At 43.6% G+C, this 11,211-nt stretch overlaps 1 protein-coding gene across 2 annotated transcripts in view; it reads right to left on the reverse strand.

The window, feature by feature from the left end:
- LOC124178064 overlaps positions 1-10,411 on the reverse strand; it is a 133,968-nt gene extending 123,557 nt beyond the window's left edge. For both annotated transcript variants that reach the window (XM_046561160.1, XM_046561159.1), the window contains exon 1: positions 8,640-10,411. In XM_046561160.1, the coding sequence (XP_046417116.1) occupies positions 8,640-8,742 (103 nt within the window). In that variant the 5' untranslated portion in view covers positions 8,743-10,411. The remainder of the gene's footprint in view (positions 1-8,639) is intronic.
- Between the last annotated feature and the right edge of the window lie 800 nt (positions 10,412-11,211).

Below are 11,211 nucleotides of genomic sequence, written 5' to 3' on the forward strand. Positions count from 1 at the left end.
GTGATTATAGTTTTACAACGCGGTTAGTTCGCGCGTTTAGGCATACGATCAATGTATCATTAGCGTTATGCAAGCGAGCTACGATCGCGGTTGGCTTAAGCACCTCTAAAATGATGCATCGACCGGTCGTAAGCCACAACCTTATGACGAATCAAGATTTTTCTCGAACACGTGCCGCGTCACGCATCACCGCATAATATACTAACGTGTGTCTGTTCGTGACACGCGGCTGTTGTTATCGGGACACGTAGACACAGCCATCGATGGACAGACGACACTGAACTCTCGTGCCGGTGATACGGAGAGATACGCCAATGCCTGTATTCGAAAAATAAATATATGGGTATGGACGGGACGCACTATGGCAACAAATATTTGCGGGTTGTCAGCATTCCTATATGCGATGAGAGAAGAATTCGTCTCGAGATCTGACTTTAAGTTTATACTAAAGGACAGTCTCGTTGAAGAGCTGCTAAGACAGGAATATGGTATAACGAAGGATCGAACGTGCAACTGAAGTTGATCGAGTTGAATCCAGTTCGAATGATATTCCCTCAAAAGAGAAAAATTTTTAAAATAAGCGAATGAATAAACGAATTTCAGTTACACAGCATAGTTATTGACGACTCGGAAGAGATCGCATTATTGAATCAGTTCTAGAATAAAAGAGTCGTATCGTTTGGCCAATTTGAATTAACTAGAACTGATTTTGTTATTAAATACAAACCAGGAAAACCATATCTTCTAGCTTGTGCCTCGCAAACAGTCGGTCAAAAACCATGATCAGTGAAATCATTATAAGTCATCAATAGTCAACCGATGCCTTATTGGAAAATAATCTATCGCTATCCGAAACCTTACTTTACGGATTTGTAAATAATTCGGTTGCAAACAAAATGAATTCTAGCTTATTGAAATTGAACAAGCAGGAAAAGAACAATGCGATGTTTTTCGTTGTAGAAATAATTCAATAATGTTATCCCTTCAAAGTTTTCAATAATGGTGCTATTGGAGCTCAGAACTTATGTTATTTAATTGTTTTTCCTCTTTGCAGTAAGAAAATATTGTTTCAACTAAATACAACTCAATCAGCTTTATATCAGTTGCACCTTCGAAGCTTTGATATATTATATTTCTGTTTTCATAGCTCTGTGACTGGACAGTACGCATGGTACATATTTAACAGAAAAATAGACATGTCCAAACGAGTATGTAAAGCGAAGCGCCGCGCATCAACACAAGTTAACGATTATTTACAGTTAACAAAATCCGATAAGAGCCCCTACAGCCAAATTATATTCCCAGAAATCAGCTGAACAGTTACTTCGTCGTTAATGTTTTCGAAATTTCGTAATTTGCAGACTTCACCGACTTCGAAGACAAGTTGTGGTGCATAATAACGGTCAGTAATATTTTTCTCATCAAAATTGTCCTCCGAGATTTCCGGCTTTTGTTTCTTTTTTATCGCCAAAAATCAAATAAATTTGCACAATCGCTATAAACTTCAGTCTCTGGGTTTACCGTTCGATTATTCGCAGCTACTCGACGCCATGCTTTGACAGTTCGCAGAAGAATTCTGATCTTATCTATTAGCGCGTTTGTTCGAAAAGAATCATGGAAGAATCGAGAACTCTTGCCATTGCAAAAATTTTTAACAAGCGAATTATCAATCTATCTGCGAGCATCGATCGCGGTACGTTACAGCTGAAATCCATACATTAATAAATAATTAATAAAGGACAATGATTATATACCTGCTATATTAACGACTGTGCACCTGCAAAAAACGTGCAAACATTATTCATCGCCGATCACAAACCCAATTAATTGTCATGACAAATGCGTTGTCGCAAAAGCAGACACGAGATGTGTGTGGTTGGAATAACAAAAAACCAGTCCAGATGTTCATACCTCGCATTACAACAATGTGTGCAATATTTTTCTCGTAATTACATACTTTGAAATAGTTTGGAATTCTCACAATTTTCCCGGCTCGGTACGATGCTCGGCGAATCAGCAAAGCGAGTTTTTCAATGTTTTTCTTTACTTCGTTCATCTGATAAGTTATTCACCTTGAGAAAGTCTACGGGAGAAATATAATTGCATGTGAATAGAAGATGCATGAGAATAACAACCTGTTGATGAGTCTAACAATCGATATACGAGTCATCCTGCGAAATCTATGGTACATCTCTAGGATCCCCGGCTCTTACAGTAAGCAAAGAAGAAGAAACAACGACAGGCAGTGAAATCGAACAGCGAAAAAGCAGTCGTAGCTATAACTGCCCGAACAATTTTTTCGGTGCGCAAAAAGCAGACGAAAAGCAATTTACAGCATGATCAAACCCATCCACCTCGGATCTCGAGTCAAGGTATTTTTTTCCACCTTTAGTTCTGTTCCTGCCATTCATTTGTGTTTTTTATTTTTTTTGTAATCATTGAACAAAAGCCGCCATTGAGAAGCGAAGGAGTGCTGGAATTCTTTATTCCGCAAGTTGAGAATGGAATTTAATACGTACTATTGAATAAAGTGCGTGAAATAAGTGGCTGTACGTAAGAAATCACGGTCGATATCGTCGGTGCAATTACAAGGTACCAGTAGGCATCGATAACACACCGTTGTAACAACTGCCTGCATAAAGCGATGTAATTATACCGGTATAATGCTCTTATCGCATGGTTGGAACTTTTTTCAATTCAATTTTCGCCAATAAACACCTCGCTCAATAATCGTCAATCATTCCATACGCTGTGTGAATTAGGGCTGAGCGAATAATCGATTAATTGATCGATTGTGGAGTGGATGATGTACACAGTCATTATACATACGTGGAAACCGATCGAGGTGTTTGAAGTTTTTTTCACTTCAATCGATGGAAAATGAGCTTTAACGTAGAAATTTAAATGCGCAGGGTGTAAAATTGGCAAAAGTGAAAGCAGGTACATCAACATAAATATCCCACTCTGTCAACGTCGCAGATCTCCACAGAGCCATAGAATCGAGCACGTAGTTTTCAACCGATTTTAAATCGGAATACGACGCTACAATTACACCAGGACCGAGGGATCGTTTGGTGGGTATTTGATACGTCAATGGCACACTGTGGCCGGACGGTAAATGTTTCTAGGATAATACTAAATTCCATCCACATCCAGCAGTTCGTGGTTATCTATGTCAAGGCCTCAGCTAGATGGGCAGAAAGCCGTATATTTTATAGACGCAGGCATGGACGCATACGGTATATGTACTTGTCTGAAACTTATACCTCGGTATACTCGCGTCTGATGCCTCAGTGAGGAAAAGCTGCCTCCTTTCAAGTCATTGGCATTTTTAGATGCTACGACAATTTGCTTTTGCTGACAGATGGTTGAGGTAAAACCCAAGAGATAATCGTGGGAATTCTTATCAATGCCTACGACCCACAGAGAAAAAATTATCTAACAGACAACTAGCTACACCTGAACGGAAGATTTTTCTTTACATAAATATAAAAAGACTCGACTGTAGGGAGGAATTTGAAATCGGATTCAGAATGCAAGTTATCGAAGGTAGATAACGAAATACCGCTGATACTATAAACCAGCGAAGTTTAAAAGTTCCAGCTCAACATTTTAAAATGATACTACGTCCTCGGTGTTGGGATCGAAACGGTGATAGCAGATCATTATAAATCTCTTCCCGCAGAGTCTTGACCCGCCCAATTCCGACCCATTTACATATCCGGCAAAGATTTGCTCTCCTTTTCACGGACAGTTTATTGAATAATATGATTGAATAACGACTCGTTAAGTATCCAGTCACGAGTGGCAAGTATCGCTGTCTGATCGGCAACAGGTCGTTTTATCGGGGATTAAAATTGTGTGTAATGATCTTTGACATTTCCACGCTTTCGATAGCTAGTCATGGTGTAAGTTACACATCTACAGATGTAATTATCAGTTTCTAATGCGCAGATCGACAGAGATCTACATTCGGGACATAAGTCTAATGGACACTCCCGATGGCCTACTCCCAAACACCGTACGTATAGTAGTATCCATTCAATTGACAAAAAGACACCGCGATTCAAGGTTCTGTGCACAAAATCCGCCCGTTAATAAAATGACGTTGCAACATCGTCTGCGGTGGGCCTGTAGACGAGAGTGAAGCAGATTTACTGTCCGCTGCGCGACAGTGCCGGAGGGTTCAAGTTCTTGGGACGTAATATTTATTAGGTAAGAACAACCGACAGAACTCTGCCAACCGCTATTGTATAAGTTCCCAACTGCTCGGTTCCTCTGAGACAATTAACGCCCATTAAACTTTTGGCATTCGCCGCAAGGGTTCCCGTCTACCCTATGGCAAAATACAGAGCTTCGGGCAAACGGTTTCACCATACCAGGTCACGGCAGGTATTCACATCCTATTAGAAACGAGGTTGGTACACTTGACGACTTTTGTCTTTTAGGATATTTATGAAGTTGTTTCAAAAAGTGGATCGAAATTTAAAGCAATACTTTCAAACATGGAAATACGTCAACGTACGCTTAATTGAAATACTACTGAAACATGGAAGTTAATTTAACAGTAAAAAAAACTGTTATCCACAGATGAAAATTGTGGTTCTCTGGTATAATAAGCAGTGAAATTCACTACAGTGAGATAGTGCGAAACTCTGACGTGTGATCATTAATAGGCTGGTAATCAAATGTCTCAAGTATCGATGCGAGGCATTAATACTGTCCGATCGGCATTAAACGCGAATTTAAATTTCGGAATAAAATTTTGTTCGTCGACGTATAAAGTACAGGTTGCTATAAATTGGCAAATCAAGCAGCTCACTTCAGTTGCGCGGAGATGTTTGAATTCCAAAACCTGTTTCCATATACAGTCGCGACGAGTGGCAAGTATTTAAATTCGGTGCATGTGACACTTGCCGAATTCTCAACCCCCCCACATATAAAAATACGCATATTTGTATGCAAATTAAATACGTCGCCTTCGCGAATTTTTCGAGAAATGAAAAGATTCAAATTTTAAGCAGCGAGTACGTAGGCAGATATTAAACGTACCCGCACCGTCCGACGCGAGTAATCGACAATCTAATAAACCTGCGGACAGATATTATTATGGGCGTAAGGAAATAGGTCAATTTGCAGTATAGATGTAACCGTCAGCGTCTACAAATGTGCGTGCATGCTCGCACGCGTGTGTATGTGTGTATACAGCTGCCGAGCGGCAGTGGTAAGGCCTTCTGGAAGGCTGTTTTGAGTGAAATCATTGAGAATTCTGAAAAGCGACCGAGACCAGAGAGCACTGTGCTCGGCCGGCGAATAACCCAATCTTACGCCAAACCGCTGCCCGAGGCGTGAACGACCCGAGCCTATCAGCCCGGATTACCATACTATTACGTGAAATCCGCGAGACTGGTATGTAAGAATTACGCCTAGATATACACACGGGATCACGGATACGTTGAGCGAATAATTGACACCTGGTCCATTGCGAAACAAACTCTTGACGAAAGACACGTGAGTAAATGGTAAATAAATCATTGCAGGTAATGCAAGGCGGAAAAATAAACACCGGGACGACTGGAGTCAGCGTCTTGAATGACAACCGTGGACGGAAAATCTGTTTTATACTCTCGGAGGTTAAAATTGAATTGCAACTGCTGTGCAAGAATACCACGTGGGCGGCGGCCGGTGTCAGAAGCTTGATACCGCGGTACGTGATCGATGGAATAAGTCGAATCGAAAGCCGATGTCCAGTGATCAGGTAGCATTGGCCTTGGAGGGCATTCGACTCCAAGGCGAGAGGCTAATACACGCGGCTGGATGCGACCGAAACTTAAACGAGAATAATAACACGTGCTAGTTTTACTTAGCAAGGAAGCTGTGACCGCGGGTCTGACCCGAAGTGCTTAACGCGATTTGCAAATCCGAGGACGCGGTCAGAGGAACAATTTATTCGTACAGCGTATCGGGAATATTATATTCGTCCCGCCAGTGACACCGAACGTCGTTGCGTTGACTCAAAGACAATATTAGGTACGCATAATCGTTCCTGGAGACCTGACATCTTTATGGTTAGAACCGATCGAATGGGTTCCGTTTTTTCTACGATCGTTCTGCAGTGGTCGCAGGGTCCTTGGCCGATAATTAAATTGACGACTGTTTCTAGTTGATCAGGTGATACGCCGCACAGAGAGAGTGTGCGTTCCAACGAAAGCTATCGAGGATCGCTATTTACTGGACTCGTGATGAACACATTTGCAGTAGAAGCGACTGCCCAGTTGGCCTCATATCCGTGAATTAGGATACGGTTGATTTCTACAACTCGATGTTACCGAATGGAAAAAATTCTGTAACGTGTCTTTAGTGTCAGTGATAGGGTCGGAAGATCGATGTACCTACTTCGCAGCTGTGCAAACCATACCGTTGGAAACGTATTAACGAGCTGATCAGTGAAACGCAAGTGAAACTATATCATGCCTGGTTACTGAGAAAAAAGTGAATCGTAAAAGTGAGTGAAGAACGCCGATTTCAAACTCTTTAAAGGTCATACGGAACGACTTTCGATCTATACGATACCAACACTCCGTGTCATTGTCGCAATTTCTGAATACAGTGAATTAATTCACCGCTTCCGAACCACGCTGAAATCAAATTCTCCCAAGGTCTTTTTTAAGTTCGGCAATTCATTGTTAAATTATTTTATTACTTCTCCTCGCATGGAACAACAAAAATGATCGGCGAGTTTCAGAAGTAAGTCAAGTTGAACTGCAATGTCTCATTGTAGAAATTTGCGCAACATGTATGGATGCAGGGATACTCCTGAAACTTCTCGATATTTTTACAGTTACGTGAGCCAGGGTGATCACATTGCAATTATGTGGATTATTACAGTCATCAGGCACCGCAGATGTTGGAGCTAGGATTATTCTCTGTTCGGTTACCGCATGCCTCGTCGTTGGATAAGAAACAAAAGCTTATTAAGTCATTACTCGTGAATGCAGCGGCTATTTAATGCCGCATAAATGATTTCAACGAGTTTTGCGGTTTACTAAAAACGTAGGTATAAGAGTTCTGTGATTGGACATAACCGACCACCGATCACATCGACCACTCTGGCAACACTAAAATTAATGCAAGTATGCTGAAAAAGCCAGCAATCTGATGCAGATCCAGTGCCGTGATTAATGATATTGTAATTATGTATATTTTCCACGTGTCGAATGTCGTAATGACAATTTTTATTCATCCAAGGCTGCTCTGGGCTCGCAGCAAGAAAATGTATTGACACCAATTACGCAATTATAACTACAACAAGGTATGCGGATGAAACGTATTATTACACTTAGAAATTGCTGGGGCATGTGTATTTGCGTTTGGCACATACTCGCGAATTTTTGGCAGATGCGATTTCCAACTTTCAAAATGATATATGTGACTCCTCTCGTGGCCGCGGGGGAATGCCTCGCCGCACGATACGCGAAGTATTATAATAATAAGAATAAGGTGTCCGAAATGATAGCAACCTTCGTGCCTCGTTCGTCACGATTGTATTTGTACAGTGAACCTACACAACCGATCATGGGACCACCAGAGGCCGTCATTGATATAGATGTAATTATCGGTACAACAAGCAATTGACTTCAACCGCACAAAATTGATTCTCGTGCCGTGATCGGCGATCCAGATAAAAATTCCTGAATTGTTTGGATTTAAGCTATCACATGGAGACCGAATGGAGAACCTTGTCGTCCATATTACATAACGTTTTCGCAAATTAAATTATCACTCGGTTTGTAAGTTGCGAATGAATTCCACATGTCGTGATGGGTGAAATTATTTTAATAAGGTAGAACGAGTGGGAAAGCAGGGGTATGATTACAGGTTGCAAATAAGAAGAGACAACTCCAGTTCTGTACACAATGTCGGTTTTTTACATGTACTATTTTCTGCATTTTAATTATGCGAAAAGCAAGTTTGTCAGCAGCGTGAGACTGGCATACGTCAAGCTCTCGTGAAATTAAGCTTGACTACATGCCTACAATAACGTATCGCGAATTTCTCTTCTGAAATGAAACGTGGCCAATTATACACGCGCCGCAGCTGCGAGGCTTCTCGACGAACCTTCGGTTCAAAAGCCAAACGAATATCCTATCCGAATCCGCGATGTTCAGGTTCACCCGCATCGTTCAAAAGGAGTATAACAACCCGAATACATAGCGATGTAAGTAATTTAGCATTACGCACAGTGGTTCGCAATTGTTTAATTGCATTACTTGTCCTTCTATTGAATTGCCAATTACACGCGAGTCGTTGCCAAGATGCCATTGCTGTTCTCAATTCCGCTTTATCTGGCTCAGAGCATAAATTTCCGACCAGGAAATTCATTGCCGTAGTCAATTAACGCTTCTGTGCATTATAAATCGATACGCCCGTAAGAGTGTAAAATCCAAACACTGTTCCGTAATATCTCTACATTATCATACAGAGTTGCAAATCCTGATCACGTCTCCGAGACAACAAGGAACGAACATGCCACTGCCACGCGAAGAGAGAGATTCCTTAAATCATTTTCCAAGAGCACAGGAATGGAAACAAAAAATGACAAAGCCGATTCGTAAGTAGGGAATGAAAAGCGGACTCACCGTCGTGATCATATTCCGGAGGTAGATGAGGCTGCAGCTGGTGTAAATGTGCGTAGTAGTGGTGATGGTGCAGGATGCACTCGAGGTCCGTACAGTTGAGCATTTTTCCAATACGTGTTTTTGCGGCTGTCCTTCGAAGGTGCGATCAGCGGGATCGCCGGGCGGTCCTTCCTCAAAAAATCTTTCCTTCCTCCTCTTACCGAATCACAGCGCGCGAATAAGCGATCGGTTATACAGCGTCGTATTTGATCAACCGGTTCACCGAATTAAACAGGCTGTATATTATGCGCGCATGTGTTACACGCGTATGTATTATACACACACGAGCATGCACGGTAGGCACGAATACATCGACACACCGAAGCAGGGAAGGAGGAGGCTCGTTTGTCGGACGACGCGTAGTCGGCTTAGCGAGGCGTTGCGAGAAAATGTGCGGACAAGAGAAGAAAAAAGGAAAAGAAAAATGGTTATAAAAAAAGATATAAAACGGAAAACCGGCGCGACAAAGGCGTCGAGCTCTGGATGTATACCATCCGTATCACGCGTGTACGTGCTAAAGGTGTTTCATCTCGCTAATCTCGGATTAAAAATACCGCACGGCCTGTGCTAATTAGCCTTCGTCGTCGAGTTGCGGTGCAGGTGACTGCGATGGTGACGGCGATGGCGATGGTGGGACACGCCGTACTTGTTCCTGCGGATGGAATGTCTCGATTCAAGGGCGCGCAGAGGTGCGAAACGATAGTCAACCCATCTTTGAGACTTTATTTCGGAGCACTGCTGTTCTGCGCTGAGTTAACCAAACGATAACTTCGAAGTTTAGAAAGTAGCTGAATTATACGCGACGTCCTGGAATTCGCACATCGATCGGGGGAGCCTCGCGGTACGAGCACTCGATCGCTTCCAGAAGCAATCAGTACATTAATATTTTAGCGCGCGTGTGTCTGTGTTCGCGCGTAAGTATATCTTCTTGTCTTTCTTTGGTTTTCTTTCTTGAGTTTTATTCTTTGATCTTGTTTAGCGGAAGAGTACGAATCCTGGTCCCCGATCGTCTCAGCTAAGAAAACCAATGTTATACACGTCAACCCGGCAAATATTTGACATTCTGAAATTAGCACCGCACGGTATCAGCATCGAAGTTATACTGAAGGTATCGCGGGGGGGAGTGAATGCAGGTATAGTTTGCGAATGAGAGGGAGGCACGGATGATCCGCGAGGTCCCTCCAGCGATGTGGCCGGTTCGCAGTGTGCTTAGGCTTTCTAAATTGGACCCGTAAAGGTGTCGGTCGCGACGCGGTGTCGAGGATCGGGCGCCCAAGGAACAGCGTAACGTCAGCGGCGAAGAAGAAGAACCGAGTCCATCATATCGATGCGAGAGAGTGAATTCTCATAAATCGGTTGAACACACATCGGGGAGACACGGTTGTTGGTTTCGCTTGTTACCCGAGAGCCGCCCGATGTTTACAGGCAAGTTAAATGTTTCACACTTCGCGAATCGGTCACGCAGGCACGAACTACTTGAAACTGTACGATAAGCTTCGGCGCGAGACGCTTCGGTTCCTCTCAGGATCAGCTCTCTTATTTATCTCCTCTCTCGTGTCGTCCTCTCCGCTTCTCGGTTCCCCGGGATTTTTCGAATCTTCAACCACGGGGACCAATTTCAACGGGACCGCGGGCTCAGCAGTGGTCACGAGGTCCCGAGCAGCACCACTGAGCAAGCGCACTTTAACACTGCCGGTGATTTAGACTTATCCTACCGTGCTTACCGATTGTAGAGAACGGTATGTGACGTTGACTCTGTGTGTGGGTCACTCAGTCACTAGCGGGCAGTTTACTTTCCCGTCGCCATCTTGCCACGGACCTCTCTCCCTCTCTCTCCTCTCTCTCTCTCTCTCTCTCTCTCTCTCTCTCTCTCTCTCTCTCTCTCTCTCTCTCTCTATCTCTTTCTTTCTCTCTCTCCGTCCCTCGTGCTATCTTTTTCCATCGCGATCCCGTCTCCCTCTTCCTCTCTCTGTCTCTCGCAATGCAGACACTCCGATCCCCGCGAGCAAAACCTGCGAGAGCACACACGCACGGCTCTGGAATCGACACGTCGATACACGATGGCAAAATACTTTCAGCCGTGTAGGTGCACCATTCACCTCATCGAGGACGACCGAGGCCTTCCACCTTGGCGATCACCCCCTGCATCCGGTCCTCGATCAGCTTATCTACCTACTTCCTCATTCTGGACGCGGTGTTGCATGCATAGATCGAGGAAATGGTTTAATTTTAAGTTTGGCAAATAATGTGTATTAGCCGATGATAATTATGCGACAAGTTCAAAATTTATACGCCGGGCAGTTCTCGAGACGGTCGGAGGGAATAGGAAATGCCACGTTTTGCGGATCGAGCCTTTTCGCCGAGGGTGGGTTTTACCCTTGGGGATGAAACGTCGAGCACACCTGGCACTCCCGTGTCGCTCGACAATGATCGCTGCACCTCGCCGCTCGGACACGCCCGGAAATTAATACATTTTATGGCTCACCTCGACCTTCCTTCGATCCGGATAACGAGACGCGAACGCGTTTGTTGG

The sequence above is a fragment of the Neodiprion fabricii genome, chromosome 3 (genome assembly GCF_021155785.1).
Source record: "Neodiprion fabricii isolate iyNeoFabr1 chromosome 3, iyNeoFabr1.1, whole genome shotgun sequence".
NCBI lineage: Eukaryota > Metazoa > Arthropoda > Insecta > Hymenoptera > Diprionidae > Neodiprion > Neodiprion fabricii.